The sequence below is a fragment of the Rhinatrema bivittatum genome, chromosome 7 (assembly GCF_901001135.1).
Source record: "Rhinatrema bivittatum chromosome 7, aRhiBiv1.1, whole genome shotgun sequence".
In the NCBI taxonomy this organism is placed as follows: domain Eukaryota; kingdom Metazoa; phylum Chordata; class Amphibia; order Gymnophiona; family Rhinatrematidae; genus Rhinatrema; species Rhinatrema bivittatum.
In genome coordinates this window covers 238,614,699-238,640,320 of record NC_042621.1, presented here as the reverse complement: position 1 = coordinate 238,640,320, position 25,622 = coordinate 238,614,699, and the positions used below count along the sequence as shown (strand labels likewise).

Genomic DNA, 25,622 nt, shown 5'->3' with positions numbered 1-25,622 from the left:
TACTGGGAGCTGTTTCTTCAAGTGACTCCAGGAGTGATTCAACTGCATACTGCACCTTTTTTGCCAATAGTGGACTCTGATTTTCACTTCAATTAGTCTATTTTCCTGCCATTTCTGGACATGGGAAGAAATGCGGAGGAATATCTCCTGTTACGGCCCTTGGATGTCAAGAGACATGTCTTGAGGTATTTAGAGATTTCTGAACCTCTCAGGAAGATGGACAGGATGTTTATACTCCATGGTGGGAATAAGCAGTTTGAGCTGGCGTCACAGGCTACAATAGCCCTATGGATTAAGGAGGTAGTCACGGCCATGTATGTGGATGCTGAGCAGCTGTTGTCTAGTCAAGTTAGGACTCATTCCACTAGGGCTCAGGCAGTGTCATGGGCGGCGTTTAGATTGTTGTCTCCTGTTGACGTTTGCCAAGCTGCGACGTAGTCTGGATGTAAAGGCCCGGGAGGATGCAACCTTCGCATGTGCAGTTTTGACTGGACCGCGGGCAGCCTCCCGCCCTGTTCGGGGGAGTACCTTTGGTACAGCCCACTGGTTTTGGATTCACCTGTCTATACGCTAAGAAAGGAGAAATTACTACTTAACTGATTTCCTTATCCTTAGTACAGATAGGTGAATCCGTTCACAAGTTGTTTTGACCCTGTTAAAGTAATGCAGGAATTGAAAGTTAAGACGACTTGGTGTGTGTGCGAGGAATGGGGTATGCTATTTTAAATAAAGTTAGAAGATCTTTGTGGAAGAAGAATATGGTACTATGCCATTCATGTTGGTTGCATATGAGTTGATAATTTTAAACAAAGATGGTAAAATATTCTCTCCCCCAACCAGCAGTCCCATTATAGTGTGAAAGGATAACATGGTAGGAGGTTGATATTTTAATAGTTAAAATTAACATTCCTGAAAAGCTTACTGTACATAATTGCTTAACAAAAGGTTCCTGACACCAACATTAGGCAGTATAAGATCTACATAACAGAGAGAAATAATTGTGTAATGTGAATAAGGCACTTTGGTTACTATAGGAGATTAAAGAGGTGGTTGCACAATACTTTACTTAATATTTCAGCAATCAGTTGTAGAATGAGAAACCCTGTCTTATTGGTAAAGACCCACATGTACTTCCACTAATAAAAGGACCTCTGTTGATCACTATGATGTAATTCACATCAATTTTGTGTGGGCATCCAAATGGCAGATGAAGTTTAATGTGGACAAGTGCAAGTTGTTGCATATAGGGAAAAATAAACCTTGCTGTAGTTACACGATGTTAGGTTTTTATTTTATTTATTTAAAACTTTTCTATACCGTCGTTTAGTGATATACCATCACAACGGTTTACAGATAAGCATGTAAATAAGTTTGGTTTGGATTTTAATTTATCTAGTAGATGCCAAAAATTTTTCAATTACATGATTCAAATAATATACGCTATTTGTGATGTGGATTGTAATTCCATTTATGGAATATCCATACATGAGATACTGTACTTCTTTAAATTAATTCTTTTAATTTTTTCATACTTAAGTAAGTATATATGTTTTCTGGTAACTTTTTTCTGTTTGTCTGTGTGTAGGAGTCCTTTTCTTGTTTGTTAGTACTACCTATTTCCCACTCTCACTTTGAAAAGCTTTTTTGAAAAGCCATGTTTTTAAACTTTTTTTGAAGAGTTTTAAATCTCTCATTAATCTTATTTCGAGTGGCATTGAGTTCCATAATATTGGACCATGATAGTGCTCCCTCCCTCACTTGGGTCAGTTTAGCTGTCTTTACAGAGGGTATGGTTAGTAGAGCTTTATTTGCTGATCTGAGATTTCTCTGGGGGACATGTAGTCTGTAATGCAGTGTTTAACCAATCAGTATTTTCTTCATTGATTAGCTTGTGGATTGTGCATAGCGTTTTAAATTGTACTCTTTGTTCGATTGGCAGCCAGTGTAATTCGGCGAGTGTTTGAGTGATGTGGTCCCTTCTGCTTTTTCCAGTTAGTATTCTGGCTGCGGAGTTCTGTAAGATTTGTAGTGGTCTTAGTGATGTATATGGTAATCCAAGGAAGAGTGTGTTACAATAGTCTGTGCTAGCGAATATAAGCGCTTGCAGAACAGTTCAAAAGTGTACTTGGGTTAATAGGGGTTTTAGTCTTCTAAGGACCATTAGTTTGGCGTAGCCCTCTCGTAACTTTCAATGATATGTGTTGTTTGAGGTTGATTTCATTGTCAATTATTATTCCTAGGTTTCGAGCTTTTTCAGTTAGTTCCACTATCTGATCGTTTTTAAGTTTGATGGGATTCTGGATTAATTCAGTGGTTTTTCGTTCAAGGTGTATGAATTCTGTTTTCTCAATATTAATTACCAGTTCCATTTGGTTTAGAAGTTGTTTAATTATATCTAGGTACAAAAGTGCTAAGGTCAATGTTTTTTCAATTGTTTCCTCTACTGGTAAAATTAGCTGAATGTCGTCAGCATATATGTAATGTATGATACCTAGACCTGCCAAGAGGTGGCATAGAGGCAGCATGTAAATATTAAATAGAGTCGCCAAAAGTGCTGAACCCTGGGGGACCCCAGTTTTTAGCTTGATTTTGTCTGATATTGTGTTTTTTATCTGTACCTGACAAAATATATTGTTTAGTTAGGATCTGAACCATTCAATTGTTTTGTTTTGTAGTCCTATTTCTTCTAGCCTTTTTAGAAGTATGTTATGGTTTACTGTGTCAAATGCTGCTGACAGGTCTAGTAATATCATAATGTAGTGTTTTCCACTGTCAAACCCACGTAGTACGTTATCTGTTAGAGAGATAAGTAATGTTTCAGTGCTATAGTGTTTTCTGAAGCCGTGTTGTGAGGGGTAAAGTATGCTGCTGTTGTCTAGATGTTCTGCTAGTTGCTTTTGTATTGTTTTTTTCTATTAATTTAGCAAGCATGGGTAGGTTTGAGACAGGTCTATAGTTACTCAAGATGTTTGGGTCACTGTTTTTTTTTCTTCAGTATTGGTTTAATTATTGCACCTTTAAGAGAGTCTGGCATTAGTCCTTAACTAAGTGATAAGTTAATTATTTTTGCTATAGTGTGGGAAGGTATGTCAGCTAGTTTTTTTATGTCCATGGTGGGAATGGTGTCAATTTTATGTGGGGCGGGGTTCAAATTTTTTATCATGGATTCCACTTCGATCTGGGACACCTCGTCAAATGTGGACCATGGTGTCACATCTCTTTTGTGCATCTTAATTTCCTGCTTTGTTAATATCGGAATCTTTCCTTTAAGGTTAGTGATTTTATCAGAGAAATAATGTGCTATTTCATTGCATTTATTCTCTTGTGGGGTATGGGGTGCCTCTGTTTTATCAGTAGTCAGATTTTTTACTATGTTAAATAGTGCTCTGGGGTTATTTGTAAATTTTTCAATTTTTGAGCTAAATAATTGTTTTTTTGTGTTGAGAATTACTTTTTTATAATAGGCTAGATGTTTCCTGAATTTGGTTAAGCTTTCCTCAGATCTGTCTTTTTTCCATTTTTTTTCTTTTTTTCTCAGATTTTGTTTGACTTCCTTTATCCTCTCGTTAAACCATGGATTTTTTTTTGCTTAGGCTCATGTATTTTCATTGTTTTTGAGGGGTTAATGTCATCAGCCAATTTACTCATGCTAGTCAGCCATTCATTAGTTGCAGTTACACAGTCTTTGTGGTCAAAGTGTATTAGTGTCTCTTCTAGTTTATTTTTTAAAGTTTTGATGTTAAAAGGTGGACGGTATTTAAACTCTAATGGTTCATTTTTTATTATTTCCTTTGGCTTTATACAATTAATACTGGACTGAATTAGGAAATGGTCTGACCATGGAATTTGATTATATTTAGTGTTCATGTGTTCAAAGAAGCTATGGTTGATGTATGTGAGGTCAAGTGAGTATCCTGCTTTGTTTGTGGGTCTATCTGTGATTAATGTGAATCCTAGTGCTGTCATCAAATCATTTAGTGTCTGGCATGTATTAGATAATGGATGTGTGTCCATGTGAAGGTTGAAATCTCCAAGCACAATGGTTGGTTTGGAGGGGTTTAGGTTTACTGTTAAATATTCAATTAGTGGGGATATATTTAGCTCAAGTATGCTGGGGGGGGGGGGGGGGGGGGGGCAATAGATAAGGCATATTTGAGTATGTTCGGTATCAAACATTGTGATTTCATGGTTTCGAGAGGGAGGTGTTTGTATTAGTTTACATTTGAATTTTTTTTTCAATAATTAGTACTAAGCCGCCTCCGCGTTTATTAATCCTGGGGATTGAAAAAAGTCATAATTTTGGTGTGCTATTTAGTTTTTTAGGATAATGTCAGATTTTTTAAACCAAGATTCGGTGATAGCTATGAAACTTGGTTTGATGTCATACAATAAATCAGTTACTATTGGGAATTTCTTTATTGATTGAGCATTAACTAGAAGGAATGTTAAAGTTAACAGTTTATTCAGATTTAATGTGTTTTGATTTTTAGTCTTTTTTACTTGGATGATGTTGCTTAGGTTTGGGTTCCTATTCACTACTGAATTGTATTTATTTGATTACCTTGAGTATTTGTTGCTGTATTTACCTTCGTTGATGCAGATTTCAATGGGTTGTGTTGCTAGTCCATCCCCTCTTCTTACCGCTTCCATCATGCTTTCCATCATATTTCATGCATAATATCCATTAAAGAGAGGTTGGCCCCTTGCCCCCTCTTCTGTATATAGTATTTATTATATTTTATTTCATTTTATTTATATATTTATTGCTCCGTTCATCCCTTCTTTATTTTCCTACTCCAAGTTAAGGCTTCCTTGTTATAATGTAACTGTATGCTCCGTATCTCTTGTTGATTGGTTAATTGTATACTCTGCTTAGTTTATTGTAAACCGAATTGATTTGATTTGTATCAAGAAAGTCGGTATATAAAAGCCTTAATAAATAAAAATAAAAAAAATAAATGCTTTGATTTGGTGTGAGCTTCTAAGATCCTGTTCTTTAGTTGTCCTCAGGGCGTACAAAGGGGCATGCCCCTTTGTCGCGCTCCTTCGACACCAGCTCCCTTTAAACCCCCTCTTGGCACTTTCTCGACGTCAGCACGTCGAGAGCATCAGCCAAAGGGGGGGGGGGGGAGGGGAGTCTCCTTCGATCCAGGTCCAGGGGCATTCAGGCACCTGATGAGAGAGAGCGAGAGAAAAGGAGCAAGGCAGTGGAAAGAAAGAAAAAAAGTTAAAACACAGCAGTTGTAAGCCTCGGGGTGTTGTTCGAGGCAGCAGGAAGTCACCCTGCGCCTCCGGTCTCGGGCTCCCTTTAAAACCCCCTCTTGGCGCGCTTTCTCGACATAAGCATGTCAAGAGCGTCAGCCCGGGGGGGGGGGGGGGGGGGGGTCGGTGTCTCCTTCAACAGTCCAGGGGCGTTCAGTAGCATGGGATCTTCTTGGTATTTGGGTAATTGCCAGGTTCTTGTGGCCTGGCTTGGCCTCTGTTGGGAACAGGATGCTGGGCTTGATGGACCCTTGGTCTGACCCAGCATGGCAATTTCTTATGTTCTTAAGACAGACTGTTCATGGAGACTTTGTGGATAGGACTCGAATCACAAACTTGCCTGCTTGGATTAAGATGAATTAGCAAAAACACATGAGTAAGGTCATCCAACTGTTGAACAGACCCATGTTTAGCTCAGTAAGGTTTTACTACTGGACCTGTGTGGGAGTTCCCTCGCGGAGCCCTGCCATATATATATATATATTTTTTTTTTTTGTCCATGCTTCCTCATGTTCTGTCTCTTGCTGTCTTAAAATCTCCTTTCACAGTCTTTTTTTTTTTTTTTTTAAATTGTTGCCTCAGCATCTCCTCAACAGCCCTTTTTGGCATTTGTGTGTGCATATACACATGCACACATACTGGTTTCGGAGGTAGATGTTTCTTCTCCAACTCTGTTCTAGAGGACAGAGCAGTCTGCAAACCACATTACAGAATTAGTGAACGCTTTCTTTATCTCTTTGGTGATCATTGACAAAGAGAGCACCCTTTAGCCTTTCCTGTAAAGGATGTCATATTTATTCCCTCAATGGTGTCCTCCCCTTCTGCTGTGCCCGCCCCATTTGTATACCATGGGAACGCCCATCAGAAACTCCTGCAGTAGAAGCTAGCCAACTTCCATTGGGCAGACCCATCCCTCTTTGCAGAGGAGGCCAGCCAACTTTCAGAGGAGGCATGGCCAACTGGGACCTAACCCAGGAGTTTTCCCCTCTGAGATGATCTAGGTCGCCACACCTATAACCATCATTGGGATCATGGGTTAATGTCCTTCCACCATTAGGTACTGGGGAGGGAGTGTATGGGGTTTACCTGACGCTTTCCCTGAGCTGCCAGAGCATTTGTGCCCACCAGAAAACCTCTCATACTCCATGTTCCTGGACAAATTGGGTAAGGTTACCGGGGTCAACATCCAGAGAAGGATCCCCGCACAGAGGTTTTCAGCTTGGTTCAGATCCTGGAAATTCCTTCCAAGCTAGCAACAAACCCAGTTCATCACGCTCTACAGGACCTGCAAACAAGAATGTGGGATAATCCAGCTTCTTGCTCATCAGTAGCCAGGAAGCTGGATCTTAAATACAGAGAATAATAGGCTCCTAGTTTTGATGTAGTCAAAATGACACACAGTTGGCATTAAAGTGGGCCAAAAAGACCAACACATTAACACACCCCCTAATAGGACCCCAGATTTCTGGACAACCGGGAAGAAAGTTTTCTAGAGCTTGATGTTAAATGCTTGCATTTTGGCTCACCAACTCTGTTTTCCTAGCGTGTAGCAGATGGACTCAGGACCAATGTGTATAGTGTACTCCTGTTAGCAGTTGGAGATGGATCAGATTTCAATCTGAAGTCAGCCCCTAGTACATATACCCCTGTAGGAAGTGCAGCTCTTCAGTATTTTCCTTCTCCATAGCAGTTAGGGACTATCTGCATGCTCTCACAGGTCCCTTGGAGGTAAGCCTCGGTCCGACGGCCGAATCGCGGCGAGGACCTAGCCCCCGATCCCGGGCGCAGCTGAGAGGCAGCGGGTGCACCCTCGAGCACGACGGTGAAGGTATTTGCCCTCTCCCCCCGCAGCCGGTGACCGCCCGGGACGAAACCGGGAAGCACCGAAGACAAGGTAAGGTAGAAATCTTCTGCTTGAATCCGGTCTCCGAGGATCGAGGAGGAGCACAGGTCACCGGCCGGGACCAGTGCCACCGGGTTGATCTGCCCTAGCAGGGCCAGGCCCCAGCTATGTCCGAGGGTCTACCCACGTGGAGACCCTCCGAGGGGGTCGCCATATTGCCCGCGTGCTCACCGACGCCATCTTGGCTCTATTCAGTTCGCCGTTCGAGAGCACACAATTCGAGCTAGGCGCACAAAGCACTTGTGCACATAAACTTACACGCACATAAAGCCTTGCGTGCATAAGTTGCGCACACAGAGCAGGGCGCATATCTACGCTGAAAGCACAGCAGCGCGCACAACTACACGCTCATCTTAACTGCACCGGAGCGCTTAAGAGTTTACGTGCCGACAGCCATGGCACCTCCAGAAACAGGGATAAAGGCTCAAGGCCTCTGCCCAGCAAGCCACATCAGAGCCGCATAAAGCGAGGAGGCCGCCCCACTGTGCACGCAGTGCGAAGAGGCCCTGGGAGACCCTGTCCAGGGCCAGTCCCACCCAGGGCCGAGTCCTAGCTCCTCAGGGGGTACCCCGGACCTAGCCAGGGGGACCTCCCCACAGACGGGGACCCCCAAGGAACCAGCACCCCTCAGCTTTGACCCAGCGTCGATCTCATGAGTGGAGTTCTTCAAGGGGATTCACGCCTTTGTTCAAATGCAAACTGAACCTCAGGCTGACCAGCCACATGCTCCACAGGAGGACCCTTATGCCCCAGGCCCTTCAAGACCTAGGCACAGGCTTCCACTACTCAGAAGCCCCACCTATGGGGACTCTGACATCTCTGAGGAGGAAACCGAACCCTTAGAAGAGGGGGAGTTCCCCCCGGGGACAGAGCCTCACCAAACCATGAGATGCTTCTTCACAAAGGACGAGCTCCCGGACATGGTCAACCAATGCCTGACGGAGCTCGCTATCCCAGGCCCAGGGACTTCGGGGGAACCTAAACCGAACCCCCTGCTGGAGGGTCTTCGACAGACGTCTCGCCATTTCCCTCTGTTACAAGCAGCACAGCAGCTGATTGACCTGGAATGGAATGCTCCGGAGTCCACATTCAAGGGGGGACGAGCCTTGGCAGCCCTGTACCCCCTGAACCCGGCAACCAAAGATCTTTTTGCATGCCCAAGAGTTGATGCCATGGTCTGCGCGGTCTCCAAGCGCACTACCAACCCAGTGGAGGGAGGAGCTGCGCTCAAGGATGCACATGACCGGCGGCTGGAGTCCATCCTCAGTCATTTGACGTTGCCGCTATGTCTCTACAAATTGCGGCATGCTGCACCGTGGTGACACATGCCTGCTTATCACAAACCAGGAACAACACCCTGGGAGAAGACATTGAACCAGCAGTATCATTCCTCACGGACGCTGCCTCCGACCTAGTGCGCACCGCGGCCAGAGGAGTGTCCTCTGCGGTGGCGGCCAGGAGGCAACTCTGGCTCCGAAGTTGGTAGGCCGACGCATCTTCCAAAACGCGCCTCACGAGGATGCCCTTCAAAGGATTTCTCCTGTTCGGCAGCGAACTAGAGAAACTGGCCGACAAATGGGGCGAGTCCCTATTGCCGCGCATACCGGAGGATAAGACGACGCGAAACCAGCGACCCTTCCCCAGGTCCTCCAGGGGCAGACGTTCACAGCGCTTCAATCCTTACAGGAGCAACTATCAAGGCCTCCCCGCCCTACGGGCAGGAACCAGTCCTTTTGGACCAAGCACAACAAAGGAAGATCCAGCTTGGGTACAGGCCCCAGCAGCACCCCACAATGAGATTCAGCCGACCCATCCAAGGGAAGAAGCCATAGGGGGCAGACTAGCCCTATTCTACCGCAGATGGGTCGAGATAACTTCAGACAAGTGGGTCCTAGCCATCATTCGGGAGGGGTACTACCTGGATTTTCTACGAATCCCTCCGGACAAGTTCGTGGAGTCCCCCTGCCACGACCTCTCCGAGAGGGCGGCAGTGGAAGCTACACTGTTCAGGCTACTGGCCCTCGAGGCCATAACCCCAGTGCCTCCACAAGAAAGAAATACTGGGCATTATTCCATTAATTTTATCGTCCCCAAGAAAGAGGGAACATTCAGGCCCATCCTGGTCCTCAAATCAATCAACCTCCACCTGAGGATTCCCCGCTTCCGCATGGAAACCCTACGATCCGTAATAATGGCGATACAACCGGGAGAGTTTCTCACATCCCTGGATCTTTCGGAGGCCTACCTACACATCCCAATTCATCAGGAATACCAGCGTTACCTATGCTTCAAAGTCCTGAACCGTCACTACCAGTTCCGGGCACTACCCTTCGGGTTAGCCACAGCACCCCGGACATTCACCAAGGTAATAGTAGTGGTGGCGGCAACACTGAGGAAGGAAGGAATCCTCATTCACCCTTACCTGGACGACTGGCTGATCAGGGCAAAGTCACCAGAGGAAAGCCGCCAAGCAACAAGCAGAGTCATAACCCTACTGGAGAGCCTAGGATGGGTGGTCAACACAAACAAAAGCTCCCTACAGCCCTCAGTCGCTGGAATACCTAGGAGTCCGATTAGACACCAAAGAGGACAGGGTCAGCCTGACCCCCACAAGGAGATCAAAATTGTGGAACCGGCTGCAAACCTTGCTTTGAACGATCCTCGTCCCGCAGTATGGGATTACCTGCAAGTTCTCGGGTTGATGGCATCCACCCTGGAAGTTGTGCCATGGGCGCGAGCCCACATGAGGCCCCTACAGCGCTCCCTCCTATCACGGTGGAGCCCACGGTCCCAGAACTACACCGTATGTCTATTACACCCGGGCAGAGTTCGGACCCAACAACGGTGGTGGCTGCAGGCCAGCCACATGAGCCAGGGATCAAGACTATCCTCCCCAACCTGGACCCTACTCACCACAGGGCAGACGAGTCGCCGCTCCGAGAAACGGCTCAGCCCGTTTCTCCCCCGCTGGGGAAGGGGGGAGGGAGTAGGGACTGCCAGACAGTTACACACAGGAGGAGGAAAAGGTAGAAGAGTCGCCGAGCCAATCCGTCCACCGCCGGGCAAGGGGGGGAGGGAGTTGGGACAGCCGGAGCAGAGCAAATGCAGTAGAAAGCGGCTGTGAAGAGATCACAAGCAGCTGCAGCCTGCAGCAGCCAACGCACAAAGAGCTGAACAGAGAACAGCTCGCCCTCCTCCCCCGCCCCCTGAGTCCTGCAGATAAGGAGAAGCCAAGTAAATATCTCGCACCTGCGGGGGGGGGGAGGGGGAAGGCAGTGCTGTCAGCCCGCCCGTGGATCTCAGCCGCCATGGGAAGAGTTTACATGGGCATCGCTCCACCCCCACTCCCAGGAAAGCACCGTGACGAAAGTGAAAGCCAGAGCCCTGCTCCCTCCTCCCTCTCAAGCCCCCAATTGGATTTCTTAAAGGCACAGGTCTGCCAGAAAGAGCAAAGTAAGCTAGGCAATGTGTCCCAAATCTGTTGCAGTGCCTGCCGCCTGCCCTTTGCGGGGGGGGGGGGGGGAATGGAGTGTTTTCCTCTCTCTCCCAGACACAACTGGCGTGGGAACTTTGCAAGCTCTTGCGAGTGCAGAGCAAAGACTTAGGTGGGGAGGGGACAAAAATACCGCCCGTTTTAACTGTGTGAGAGAGAAGTGTGGTAATGTGCGTTGAAGGTGAGTGTGAGTGCCAGAGAGAAAGGGAGACTACGTGAGGGATTGTGTATGTGTGTGAGAGGGATTGGGTGTGCGTGTGTGAGTGACAGAGGGAGAGTGTATGTGCAAGAGAGAGAGAGAGGAAGCCTATGTAGGGGGCTGTATGAGAGAGATTCTCTAACACCCCCCCCCCAGCTCTCCACTTATAGGTTACAGTGGAAGGGGTTCAGTGTAGAGGGGAATGGGAGAGCAAAGGAGTTGGGGCCTGTAAGGATAGAGTGAAAGGGGTCTGAGCCTGTCCCTCTGCCACCGGGGAAGCTGGAGGGAGTTGGGATGGCAGGACCATTACGCCTCGCGAGATCCCCCTCGCCCGCCGCTGCAGCTCCTACCACTGCTGCCGCCTCTGGCCCTTTGTGGTGCTGGGAGGAAGGGGGGAGCGGAGCAGAGCAAAGACGTAGGAGGAGACTGTTCAAAAATCTCGCTCGTTTTAACGGGCTTAACGGCTTGGACTAAATATTTTACGATTCCATTTCAATGTTTCCGATTGCATTGTTAAATTGAATTTTCATAGATTTCGATTTATTCTCATTTTGATTTATTTCATGTGACATTACGTTGGAATTGAGCTGTGTCATTTACCATACCATTAATTTATTAAGTATAGTTTGTTTTTTCTTTTTTCATTCTTTTACATTTCTAGAATTATGCGGTTTACATCTAGACACAGATTGCTTCTCACATGGACAATTATATGTTGCGTGTTCTAGAGTCGGCAAACCAGACAATCTCTATATCTGCACAGACAATGGAACAACAAAAAATATTGTATACCCACAAGCATTGTGTATTAACCATATTTGAAACGTGCGTGTTCTCTTTTCTTTCTCTTCCATTTAGCCAGACTGAGCCACAGCAACGCGTGGCCGGGTACAGCTAGTTTATAAATATATTAAAAAGCACTGGTCCAAGTACAGATCCCTGAGGCACTCCGTTGTTTACCTTCTTCCAATGTGAAAACAGACCATTTAATCCTACTCTTTGTTTCCTGTCTTTTAACCAGCTTGCAATCCACAAAAAGACATTGCCTCCTATCCTATGACTTTTTAGTTTTTTTAGAAGGGTCTCATGCAGGACTCTGCGAACGCCTTCTGAAACTCCAAATCCTCCTACCAGTCTCTCTCTGTTTCTCCACTCTGTCCCCCACCAGTCTCTTTCAAACCTCCTAACCTGTTCCCCCCCCCTGTCTCTGACTTGGATCTCCCTCTTTCTCTCACCCATGCTCTGCCCAATGTCTGTCTTTCATTCTTGGCCCCATCATTCTCAATCCGAGCCGAGGCCTTGCCCCTAACAGTGTGTCTCTCAACAGCTCAGCATAACATTCCCCAAATCCCACAAAAACAATGACAGGGATGTAGTGGCTCCAACATTAACCCTACCTTCCCTCTGCTTGTGTTACTCTGCTCCCTTTCTCCTCACCCTCTGCCCACCACTAGTATCTCCCCTGCTGCCACATCCTCTTCTGTCCGCACTCCATCTTGTTCTCTCTCTCTCTCCTTCCTTCTGACAAACCTTTCCAGTGTCCTCTATGGCTGTCTCATATACACTCATCATTACCACTTCTGGTACTCTCACATTCGCCCCCTCTTGCACTGCCCCCCTTTCTACTCGTGTTTCTCAAATCCTTCTCTGGCTCTGGCTCTTATCACCCCTCCATTCCTATCACACCTCTAGCTTCATTTCTCTCCCCAGCCCTGCCACCCTCCTTTTCCCTCTTCATTCCTTCTAGGTCTTTCTCACCCTTCCTTTCACTTTCACTACCTATGACTGTCACCCATCCTCACCCTCCCCATCACCACCTCTGCTCCACTGTGACACCATTTCTATTTTTTCACCCTCCCCACAATCACCACTGCTGACTTTATTGCACACACACCCTCCTCCTAGCTCTCTCAAACCTCTCTGCTGCCTTTCTCCGTTCTTTTGAAATCCTCCTATTCCCATCCCTGGCTCTCTCATGGCCCCCTCCACTCCCCCCACATGGCTCTCATACAATACCCTATCCTGGCCCTCTCTCCCTCCCTCTCTCTATTTTCATCAACCAAGCCCTGGTCTCCTGTTGTGTGGACTTTGGGGAGGAGTAAGGTGTCAGTCCGTCCAATTTGCATTGTTGATTTTAAGAAGCTTGGAGGGAAAAATATTCACCCCTCACCATCATCTTCCCAAGAAATAAGCTTCCCCTTGTGCTGTCTTCCCCCCCCCCCCCCCCCCCCCCCAGCATTTGAAAAATGCATCCCTTTTTACATCATTCACCTCAGAAGCATTCATCCACTCTTGTACCATTTCTCCTTCAAGCATGCACACCCCTCTTTTCCCCCAACATTCACTTCATACACTGTTCCCCAACATATTCATTAGCTAAGTTCATTCCCATCTCTGCTCACCCCCTTTCATCATTCGCTTCCTTTCCTTTGCCACTAATTATTCTGGCCTGACTGGACCTCTGGGTGATTTCTTTCTTACCTCTGCTGTCAGCTGAATCTCAAGTCTTGGGAGCATAGTGAGCTGCTGCGCCTGTGTACACTCCAGTCTCTCCCTCCAGATTGCAGCCCAGAGAAGAGCCTTCTACCCAGGCAGCAGGTGGGGTGAGGATGGAGGTGGAGGGGTTGGACAAGATGGTGAGAGCAGGAGGAAGCTAACTGCTGTCCTGTCAGCTCCAGCCTCACCCCCTCCTACTTTTCCCCTCCTGTCCTCCACTGCTGCTGATTGCATAAGAGAGGGAGGAAGGAGTGGAGCAGGGATGAACAGAGATGCTTGCTCCTGCTCCGCTCTTCTGTCTCTATAGCAACAAGCAACACTGTGAGGTCAGGAGGGGTAAATGGGGCGGAAAGAGTATGTCTCTTTTCTGCTTTAATCTATTGTGTGTGAGCTTCCTGCTCCAGCCCCTCCCCTCCTGCCCTATGCAGTGCTGCTCATTTGCCATGTGGCCAGGAGGGCAAGAGCCATATTTTGCACATGAAAGAGCCACAGATTGGCCACATCTGTTTTAGACGATCCTTGCACCATTTTCAGTGATATCGTACTACACCTGCACTGCCGTGACAGCAACTCTGGGCCCAGAGGACACTCACATGAGAGACAGCAACTTAAGATTCAGCAGCAGTGTAAGCCCAAACTGTGATAGGCTTTTGATGAGCCCCAACAAATGGAGCTCGACCCCTCTAGTAGGGGGAAGGATTCAGCTGTTTCTCAACAAGTGGAGGAAGATTACCAAAGGCCTTCAAAATGTTTGGGCCTGGTTATAGTTTTGTGCTCCCCCCGAGCCCCAGCACTTCATTAATATTTAGCCTTCAATCCAGATCCATCTCACTCGACCCAACTTCATTTTGAGATGGAATCATTTCTCAGCTAGGGGGAGATAAAGCCTATCCCTCCCAAAGAATGTGGCAAAGAGTTCTATTCCCACTATTTTCTTATCCTCAAGAAATCAGGTAATTAAAACCCATCCTGTATTTACAAAGACTGATCAGGAGATTGTTAGGTGAGAAATTCAAGATGAATGCCCTCTACACCATCCTACCCCTTCATCCAAATTGTAGAGTTGGATCTGTGCTCTTTATTTGTAGGATGTGTATGCTTAAATCCCTATCTATCAATCTCACAGGAAATACCTCAGATTCATGTTGGAAACAATGCACTACCTTAGCTTTAATGTTTATTATATTTGATAAATCGCCTTTCTTGACTCATAATCAATGTAATATATAAAAAATCCAAAGTTAAAACAAACACACAAAGAACAATAAATAAAATATCAGTGTTATAATAAAATAGTATCACTATAAATAAATTATAAAACCTAATACAGAGCCTTTAAAAATAAATATAAGTTAATTGTAATACCTAAAAATAAAATACAATAAAGGATAAAGGTTCTTGAGAACAGCCAAGTCTTAAATGTTTCCTGAATTTAACAAACATTCTCTCTCTTCCCCCCCCCCCACCCCCCAACACACACACACTTAGAGTAAGTGGTTAGAAGTTCCAAAGACAAGGCCCTAGGTAGGAAAACTCATTGTTTTCCAGATGAATTTCATTGGGAGATGGGAGTCTTAATAGTTCAGCCTGGGAAGAACGTGATGGTCTCGGGTGATAAGGAACTAAACGATTTGCAAGATATTTATTTATTTATTTGTTTGTTTATTTATTTAGAGGCATTTATATACCATTTTATAAAAATAAATTTTGTCGAAACGGTTTACAAAGAATACAATAAAATTAAAACAATCAAAATAAAATTAAATTTAAAATATACATAAAATAGTCAATAGCTAGATAGAATACTAGCATAAACAAATCATTTACTAAATAAAATAAAAATAAAATATTGTTGCCATGGGACTTACTATTCCTGGAGGAAAAGATAAGCGGAGAAAATGGAAAGGGGGGAATATGAAAAGTGGGAGATTGTTGAAATGGCTGGAGGGTGAATGAAGGGAAGGGAAAAAAGAGGGAAGGTGATGAAGAGTCAATTTAGTGGGAGTGGTACTTGGATAGGGAGATGTACCCCTTCAAAATGCTTTAAAAGTTAAACATCCAGTTTTGAACTGTATATGATAAACTGGCAGCCAGTGGAATTCCTACAATAGGGAAGAGATGTGATCATATTTTATTTATTTAAAGTTCTTTCTAGACCGACATTCGTTGGGTACATCACATTGGTTTACATATAACATAAAAGCAGCGTATGGGCTTTACATAGAACTGAAATGAGCTTGGCCACAGTATTTTGAACAATTTGTAGTCTGTGTATCGTGAGATTATGATAAAGCGATTTGCAATAATTTAGATGGCTTAATGTCAATGAATGTCAGTGCTTTAAAATCATGAACTTCTGAAAATGGTTTAAGCCACCTGATCAGCTGCAAACAATAAGACCACTTAAACAGTGTAGAAATTTGAGTCTCAAAATTGTCTTGAGTTAAATATGACTCCGAAAGTAGAAACAAGGTCTCTTACCTGAATATTGTATCTTCCATTTTCTTGAGGGGGAGAACACCTGGATCTGTGTTTTTAGAGAATCACATGGCCTTCAACAGGATTCACTTTAAATTTAGAAGTAGGAAGCCAGGTGGATACTGTAGTCAGGCATTCATTAAATTCTGCTAAAGAAATCTTTGCTTTTAATTAGCAGAATGACTTAAAGTATCTGTGGCCCAGTAATTTAGCGGGATAAGAATACTATAGCTGTCTATTGCATTATTTATGTGTTTTATTTATGAATGTTTGTTTTTTGTAAGCCACTTAGAATATTGGATAATGTGACATAGAAGTTTCATAAATAATAGGCTCTGCTCCTCGAGCTCTCGGAGGACCCAAGGATCTTCACAAAATGCTTGGTGGTAGCAACAGAGTATGTCTTTGTCATTGGGGAATTTGTGTTTCTCCTTATGAGGACAACTGGCTGTTGACAGGGCCTTCTCAGGCAGAAGTGCTGAACTCCTTGCAGAAGACTTATCTAGCTCCTTCAGTCACTAGGTTTTATAGTCAATTTCACTAAGTTGAACCTTATCTCCACCCAGAGAATCAAGTTCATTGGGGCATGGATAGACTCGTTGGAGGAGAAAACATTCCTCCTGTCAGCAAGGGTGACCTGCCTATGAGCACTGGTCTAGAACTTGTTGCAGTGAGATCAAGTCTCAGCCTCAATAATTCTGGTTGTCCTCTGGTACATGGCAGAGGTGCTGCATGTGAATCCTTATGATTCACCTGAATATGAGAGCTCTCCAATGGAGTATCCACTCCCAGCATGATCAGCTGCATCAGCCTGTGGCATTCCATACAGGTAAACCCAGAAATAAAAGCATCCCTCCATTGGTAGCTGAATCCAATGTTCCCACAGCTGTTTTGTTTTTTTTCTATAAGTTTTACCACATCAGGTAACATTGGCAATGGATGAGTCTACCAGAGGGTGAGGCATGCATACAGACTCCTTCAAAATTTAAGGAATTTGAGTGACAATGGATTGTCTGTTCCAGATCAACCTCTTAGAATACAAGCCATTTGGCATGTGTTGAGATTATTATTTATTTACAATAATTTGTTCCACTTCATTACCAAAAGGTTTTTGTTCGAAATGAATTACAACAATATAAAATACAATAAATACAAATGATACAATCTATATAAATAAAAATGTAAAATAGTTTGGACGTAATCGATAATCTCAGAAACTACTGCACCAATTGCTTTCAAATTTGGACACAACCTTCCTTTCACTTTCGGCAAGGTTCTTCTCTATCTAGATTACATAGATGTCACACGGTTACAGAGAAAAACATATTTTTAGATGTGTGTGGGGAAAACAGCGACGTGTTGGACAGACATGCAATACACGCTATCTACCTTGGGAAATGAAGCTGCTTGTACTGCACATGCTCGGGCGGGAGCGCACAGCGGGACCAAAATGGCGCTGGGAGGAGCAGCAGCGGCGGACCGACGGCAATATCGGGCGTGGTGGTGTCGGCCGGCCGAACTTCGACACCTAGGAGGAGCTGTGGCGGCGACCTGGTACGGCTCATGTGCATGACAGGGAGGGATCCTCGCTGACCTCACGTCTTCGGGAGTGGGCTGCGCAGAACCGCACAAGAGGGAGAGGGACGGGGGGGGGGGATCAGCTGGGAGGGCATTGCGAGCGGGAGGGGATCTGTCAGGGAAGGAGATTCAGAGAGGGTGTGCTGTCACTGACGAAAGGGTAGGGAGTAGGCGGGGGGAGGGAGAATGAAGGGGGCGGTGAGTGTCAGGGGAGAGACACAGAGGGGGAGAGGTGAGTGTGAGGGGTGAGAGTTGGAGTGGGGACAGGGGAGTGAAGGGGGGGGGTTAGTGACCAAAGGGGGAGAGGGGTGAGTGTGAGGGGAGAGAGTTGGAGTGGGGACAGGGGAGTGAAGGGGGGGGTGAGTGACCAAGGGGGAGGACGATGTGTGACTGAGGTATATGAGCAAGGGGGAGGGGGGAAAAGAACCTGACTCTGCCACTGCAACACGTGGCGGGCCACCACGACACAGAGGGAAGAGAGGTGAGTGTGAGGGGTGACAGTTGGAATGGGGACAGGGGAGTGAAGGGGGGGGGGTTAGTGACCAAAGGGGGAGGGGGAGAAAAGAACCTGACTCTGCCACTGCAACGCGTGGCGGGCCACCGCTAGTTAAACACTAAAAAAGTGTATTCTCTCATCTTCAGGAAAATAGAATTCTGACTCAGACAACCAAATGACAATGTTCTGTTTAAACGAGCAAAGAGGCACAGAGTCCTGGACCCTTTACCAGGAGCCTCAGATAATTTGGGAATTGGTCCTCCGTCACGGGGCTTTCCTTCAGGTAACTTACCATCCCGTATTCTCTAATACGTTGGCATATTGCCTCAGCAGAGGTTTTTCAACTTCACAAGTGGTCTCTGGACCAGGGTGTAACAAACAGGCTATTTGACCTTTTGTGGTCAACAGTCAGTCGATTTTGTTGCATCAGAAAACAAAAAAGTGAACACATTTTGCTCCATTCTTCAAAGCAAATTCAGATCTGCTCTGGATGCTTTTTAGCTGTTTGCGTTTCCACCATTAGTATTGGTGGCGAGGACGGTGCAAAAGATATTCAAGGACCAAGCACACCTTATCCTCATTGCCCCAGCTTAGCTTAGACAGGTGTGGTTCTCCTCCTTTATCAAGTTGTTAGTAAGGCCAGTTTGTTCCCAGAGGAATCAGCGGACAAACTAACACAGGAGGGGAGTTGTCTTGTCTTCCGAGCCTCCCCTCTCCCAATATGAGGGCATGGATGTTGAGTGCTTTTCACAATCCAACTAGGATGAGGACATTGTGATTTTGGCTAGGAAGTTATCCACCAGAAGAATGTATAGCTTTAAATGGAAGCATTTCTTATCATGATGTCAAGCAGGCTTTCTGAACCCATTTGTCTGTACTCCCAAGGATCTTCTTCAGTACATGTTAATCTCCTCATCAGGTCTCAATATATTGTCACTAACACTGTATCTTAGTGCTCTTGCGGCTTTACCACCCTCAAGTGGATGGAACGTTGATCTCCCTTCATTCTCTTGTATCAAAATTTATGAAGGACCTGAGGCATACAAAGCCTCAGGCTAAGAAACCTCCTATGCCATGGGATCTTGGTGTCATTTTAGCACTGCTGATGAAGCCTTCCTAGGAGCCACTGGAATCATCTTCCTTGAACTTTCTTCCTTGGGAAGGTAGTGTTCTTAGAAGCTATTATTTCAGCTAGAACAGTCAGCAAACCAAAAGCATGAGTTTCATACTCTCCGTACCTGCAATTGTTTCACAGTAGGGTGATACTCTGCACTCATCCTAAGTTTCTACTTAAGTTTCTTCCATTAACTGCACTGTAATCAGGCTTTGGCCATTTACTTGAGGAGGACTCATCCACAGTCAGGCTTCTCAAATGTTCATTTCCTACTATCCTAACAGACTAGGTGTTGCTTAGACAAACACATTTTGTTCATCTGGCTAGCGGACTGTATTGTGCTTTGCTATGTGTTGGTTGGCCTTCAGATTATAGACTGTCAAGGCTCATCAAGTAAGAGCCACAGCTGCCTCAGTTGTTCACCTAAGAACCATCTCCATAGAAGACATCTGCAAAGCTGCAGCTTGGTCATCAGTTCACACCTTTATGTCCCACTATTGTCTGGTCATTCTGTCAAGAAGTGACAGCAACTTTGTGAAAGCAGTTTTGCACAGCCTGTTTACCTAGTAGTCCAACGGCGAAAGTGAGCTGGCTACTGTAAACTGGTTTACAGACCACAAGATGAATTAGCCATACTTAATACCCACCTGCCTCCCTGAAGAGTAGACTAACTAGCTAAAGCTAAACTCTACAATGGAATGAGGAGCTCACGAAGCAGCACCCCCATGGGAACTGCTGTGCATGCTCAGTAGTTAAACATTGCTGAGCTAGAGAGATTAGTCTATTTGGCACCATTGGATGACATCATATACATGTCATGGCTAATTCATCCTGCTATCTACGGAGAATTCCATTTATGGTACGCAAACTCACTTTTTTGAATGGCTATGAATTGGACAAGTTGAAGGCACCAATAAGTTACAATTAATGGCTCATATGCCAATTAAAATAAGGTGCTACGTAGGCCCCTGCAGGTCATGAATGCTTGGACTGCTGCTGTAAAGCATTTTTTATGAATGATTTGGAGGAAGGGATATGTAACAAAATTGACCTTTCTATAAGTAACACTTAACTGTGCAAGATGAAAATATACTGCTGGATGTCCTGAACATACAGACTGATTTGGATACTCTCAAAAAATGGGATGAATACAGGGGATCTCTGAGTAATGGGAATTGTAAAGCTAAATTACTTGGGCAGATGGCAAGTTAGAGAGGTGATATGGTCTTTTTCTGCTGTCATATTTCTATTTTTCTATTGTTTTGATGTTTTGATTTGTAACCACATTGAACAATTGTATTGCATTTTTTAATAAATAAATAAATAAAGTTGGCAGATAAGATCTTTTGCAGACAAGTATTTGGTAATGCTATCTGGGCAAAACAATAAGTATGTAATTTTTTATGCCAAGTAGAAAAAAGACCTGGGCATCTTAGTTAATAAGCTGGGAATAAATGTGCAAAACAAGGCTGAAGCACAAAACAAAAAATGATATCCTCCCATATTTATCATGCAACATCTTTTTTTTTAAGCTATCCAGAATAAAATATAAAGATATTTGGGAAGGGGTAAAAATTGTAAAAAGCACCACTAGTTTTATACAGGCGATACTAGGGTTTATATTTTGTGTATTTAGAAAAACTGTACAACCTGGATTTAATTTTTCTTATAAACATATGAGGGAACTATTTTTAACTGCCAAATCCAAAAAAACAAAACAAGGGACATGTCAGACTGAAGGAAATAGGTTTTGCACTTTTGGAGAAACAGAAACATGTGAGGTTACTTGAGGTGGTCAAATTGTGGATAATTTTGCCAGTAGAGATTACCAGAGTTAAAACAAAATTTCTAAATAAAATGGGACAAGTTCTTGGTGAAAAGAGTTTGTGGGTAAGAATGTTTTCATTATACTCTAGGTCAGGGATGGTGAACTCCAGTTCTCGAGTTCCACAAACAGGCCAGGTTTTCAGGATTTCCACAGTGAATATTCATGAGATAGGTTTGCATACAATGGAGACAGTTTATGGAAATCTCTCTCATGCATATTCATTGTAGGTATCCTGAAAACTTGGCCTGTTTTGTGGCACTTGAGGACTTGTTTGCCATCCCTGTGGTGCTGATCATCCTGATTGGGGATAGGAAGTAATTGTGATTTTTTTTCCCCCCCCAATTAGCTACTCATTTGTCTATAAGAAATGGGCAGGGAGGATTGATTTTTGTGTTCTTATGGATTCCTATATAAAAGTACCTGTAAGGCAAATGTTGAATTGCTGAACCTCTGTCAGCCTGTCTGACTGTATGGTATGTATGCAATGTTTACTCTTGCATTCTAGAATTTCCATAACATTATAAATGCTTTATTTTCAGATAAAACAATAAAATTGTGGAAAATAAGTGAAAGGGATAAGAGAGCAGAAGGTTATAACTTGAAAGATGATGATGGAAGACTTAGAGATCCATTTAGGATTACATCATTACGGGTATGCCCTTTGCTTTACTTGATTTTGTGCTTCCTGTCATATCTATTTGATGTCAGGTGTATACATTGGTTTATGAAGCATGCACTATAGCAGGACTGCCAGTTCCTGTTCAAAGGCTGTAAACCAGTCTGTCTGGCCTTAATAAATATTCATCAAGTTTATTTGTGTACATTTGGTATGGCTAGAAAAACATTTAAATCCTATTTTAAAATTCTGCATATTTTTGTCAAAATAACACAATATAATCACTATCTTTGAATACATTTTGAAATACAATACAGAAAAATTGTACTACTTGGATATCGCTGATGAATTCTTGTTTGATTATTTTGTAGAGATAAGTTATGATTTTATTGGAATTTTTGTTTGGGCAATCAGTAATCTGGAAATCAGTCAATAAATTATTGTAAATAAATGATCCCTCCATTTCAATCTTGTTCTCACCCACCCCCCAAAGTTGGTCCATCCTGCTAATCATCCCCTGCCCTTCCAGCTTGCTCTTTACCCTGGTTCTAGTCTCACTTTTCCGAGTTAGTTTGTTCCATTTGCTGAGGCTCAAATACACTCTCCCCCCCCCCGACTTGGGACTAGCCCCCACCAGCCTTTCACTTTCTAATGAAGCTAGCTCTGCCACTAGGTTGTTCTGTTTTGGCCTGAATAGGCTAAAGCTGCTTTCTCTGCCTGGTCTCTGTGCCAAATTCTATGGGGGAGTTTAAAATTGTACGTGGGAGAGGAATTCTACACAAAATCTGTGCTACTCAGTTGTGCAGAATTCTCCTAGCAATAATCAGATTTAAGAACCAAGTTTATTTGCTTACCTTAAGAGCAAGACCTGTTTGTCACTTGGAGGTTAAAAAAAAAACCTGCTGTACCATGTTTTAGAAATTGCACTTGGTATTTTTGAGTTGGCATAAGGAATTTTGAGTAAAGTTTAAAAATAATATATAGCCAGAATCCAATAATTTTGTTTTCTTCTAGTCTTGCCATCATCATCATCTTAGTCAAGTACACTGGAGCCCTCTTTATAGTGCTTTTTTCTTGACAATATAGGATTTTATAATTGGAAAAATCTTCAGTAATAGGATAGTTTTTTCCCTATAATTTGTAGGAATGTGCAAACTTCTTAAAAAAAAAAAAAAAAAAAAAGCTTCTAAATTAATTTGAATACATGTAAAATCCATACATTCTTCAAATTAGTTGTCTCTTAATTTTTTTAAATCAGGTTACTTTTAAAAATCTGTAGCAAATCTATGCAGAATCTGCCATTTCCTAGCGTGTAGCAGATGGACTCAGAACCAATGGGTATAGTGTACTCGTGCTAGCAGTTGGAGACGGATCAGATTTCAATCTGACGTCAGCCCCTAGTACATATACCCCTGCAGAAAGTGCAGATCCTCAGTATTTTCCGTCTCCAAAGCAGTTAGGAGCTATCTCATGCTCGCTGAGCGTTCTACCAAATTTTAAAGAAAATTCCTACCTGAAGAAGAGCCCCGCACTCCTGCGGTGATACCCTCGGGTCCCTCCCCAGTTGAGTTTCCCGAGGTGATTTCCGTGGTCCCTCGGAGGTAAGAGCCTCGGTCCGGTGGCCGAATCGCAGCAGGGACCTAGCCCCCGAGTGAGAAGGGCTCGGGCGCGGCATAGAGGGCAGCCTCGGTCTGGAGCCGTTCGCGGCGAGGACTTAGCCCCTGAGCGAGACGAGTTCGGGTGCGGCTTAGAGGCAGCAGGTGCACCCTCAAAAGCGGCGGTGAAGGTAGTTGCCCTCTCCCCCCGCAGCCGGAGACCGCCCGGGTCGAGACTGGGAAGCGCCGAAGATAAGGTAAGGTAGAAATCTTTACTTGTGCCAGTCTCCGAGGATTGAGGACGAGCGCAGGCCATTGGCCGAGCCAGCGCCACCGGGTTGATCCGCCCCTAGCAGGGCCAGACCCCGGCATTTCCAAGGGCTTTCCCACGTGGAGACCCTCCGAGGCAGTCGCCATCTTGCCCGCATGGTCGCCGTCGCCATCTTGGCTTAATCTCGCCGTTCTCATCGCCGCCGGCCGAGCGCACAAATTTACCTGTGCGCATAAACCTACTTCTGCGCCTAAGTTACACGCACAAGAACACTCAGACGCATAAGCGGCACGCGCAAGTCCCGGTCGCACGGACTACGCACACTCTACTACCGGCGCGCACAGATACGCGCACAACCCGATTTAAGCGCACTAATATGCGCTCAAGTACACGCATGCGACCAGGCGCTCCGGAGCGAAACATGTACACGCAGGCAACCTCGACGCCGCCAAGATCTGAAGTAAAATCCCTAGGCCTCTGCTCAGCATGTCACCTCAGGGCCGCCCAGAGCCAGGAAGCCGATGCTCTATGCACCCAATGCAAGGAGGCCCTGGGAGATCCACCACAAGCTCAGACTCGCCCAGGGTCGGGGACTAGCTCTTCAGGGGGGCTCCCTGGAGCTAGCAACCCCCAGCGGGACCCCCTCCCAGCCGGAGGCTCCCAGGGAAACAGCGCCACTCAGTGTGGACCCCTCGTCTATTTCTTGGGTGGAACTCTTCAAGGGGATTCACGCCTTTGTCCGGATGCAAACGGATTCCTGGGCGGACCAGCCACATATGTCGCAGGAGGACCCTTATGCCCCAGGCCCCTCAAGACCCAGGCATAGGCCCTTACCGCCAAGTAGTCCTACCTTTGAGGGCATGGACTTCTCAGAAGACGAAGGGGAACGCCCCCTGGGGACAGACCCCCACCGAACCATGAGGCGGTTCTTCACAAGGGAGGAGCTCCCGGACCTGGTCTCCCAATGCCTGGCAGAACTAACGATCCCGGTTTCAGAAAACCAGGGGGATCCCGAGGAGAACCCATTTCTGGAAGGCCTTCGACAGACCTCCCATCATTTCCCGCTCTTGCGAGCCACGCAACAGCTTATTGACCTGGAATGGAACACCCCAGAGGGCCGGGCACATAAGTTATAAGTGCGCCGCACGCCTACCGGGCTGCGCGTACAACCCACATGCATATCTTAGACGCGTATAAGGGGTTACGCGCCAATAACCATGGCACCAACGGAAACAGGGATAAAGGCTCAAGGCCTCCACCCAGCATGCCATATCAGAGCTGCACAAAGCGAGGAGGCCAACACTCTGTGCGCTCAGTGCGAGGAGGCCCTGTGATATCGAGCCCAGGGCCAGTCCCACCCAGGGCCAAGTAATAGCTCCTCGGGGGGGGGGGGGGGGGGGGACAGCAGACCTAGCAAATCCCAGCGGGTCACCCCCGCAGTCAGGGACGCTCGCGCACACATACACACGTCTAGGGGAGGTGTAAGTGTTATGGAATGCCATTCCAGAGCAGCTGTGGCATGAGAATCACCTATGTGTTTTATTGTTAATGTTTTATGTGACTATGTATGTTGATGTAATCCGCACCGAGCAGATAAACAATTTGGAAGCAGCAGAATACAAGTTTTAAATAAAATAAATGTCTGGGTGTCTGTTTCGCTGTCTGTCTGGGTATATGGTGTCTGCCTCTCTGTACTTATATGTGTACGTATGTATGAGCTTACTCCTTTCAGCAACGTGAAGAGAAACCAAATGGAGGCTTTGCGTGGTGAATACTATTCACATGTGTGTTTATTCTGTGCTCTCCTTCCCATTCTGCTCCATCATGACAGCCTCTTCTATTCTCCTGCTCTGTGCTTGTTAATGGTTAAATGGTTAATGATACGTATATATATGACATACTCCTACCAGACACACAAAGGGAACGACATCCCTCAGAGATAGAAATTAAACACCCAGACAGACATATACCACACCTAGACAGAAGAGACAGACCACATCACACACAGAGACCAAACTACACCAAACAGGCAACACACCACAGTGGTAAAAATTTAGGTGCCAGCCAAAAGTTTTAGGAGGTTAGAGAAACTCAGTCCCATCTTGGCCACCCTTTGTTTTGCATTTTTACTGTGTTCAATCATTTTTCTTAATTTTCTTTTTGTATTTTTCTTAGTGTGCTCATGTTTTTGTATTTTCTTATGTTTTTATTTAAACATATTTATTTATTATTCTTTTTGTCTTTCTTCTCTCTTCCTCACCTCTTCCATCTCTCCCCTCAACTTTTTTTATTC

At 45.1% G+C, this 25,622-nt stretch overlaps 1 protein-coding gene across 1 annotated transcript in view; it reads left to right on the top strand.

The window, feature by feature from the left end:
• The window catches only part of PPP2R2D (protein phosphatase 2 regulatory subunit Bdelta), a 231,782-nt gene that overhangs the window by 150,906 nt on the left and 55,254 nt on the right, over nucleotides 1-25,622 (top strand). The window contains exon 5 of the mRNA XM_029609992.1: nucleotides 21,387-21,499. Within this exon, the coding sequence (XP_029465852.1) occupies nucleotides 21,387-21,499 (113 nt within the window). The remainder of the gene's footprint in view (nucleotides 1-21,386; nucleotides 21,500-25,622) is intronic.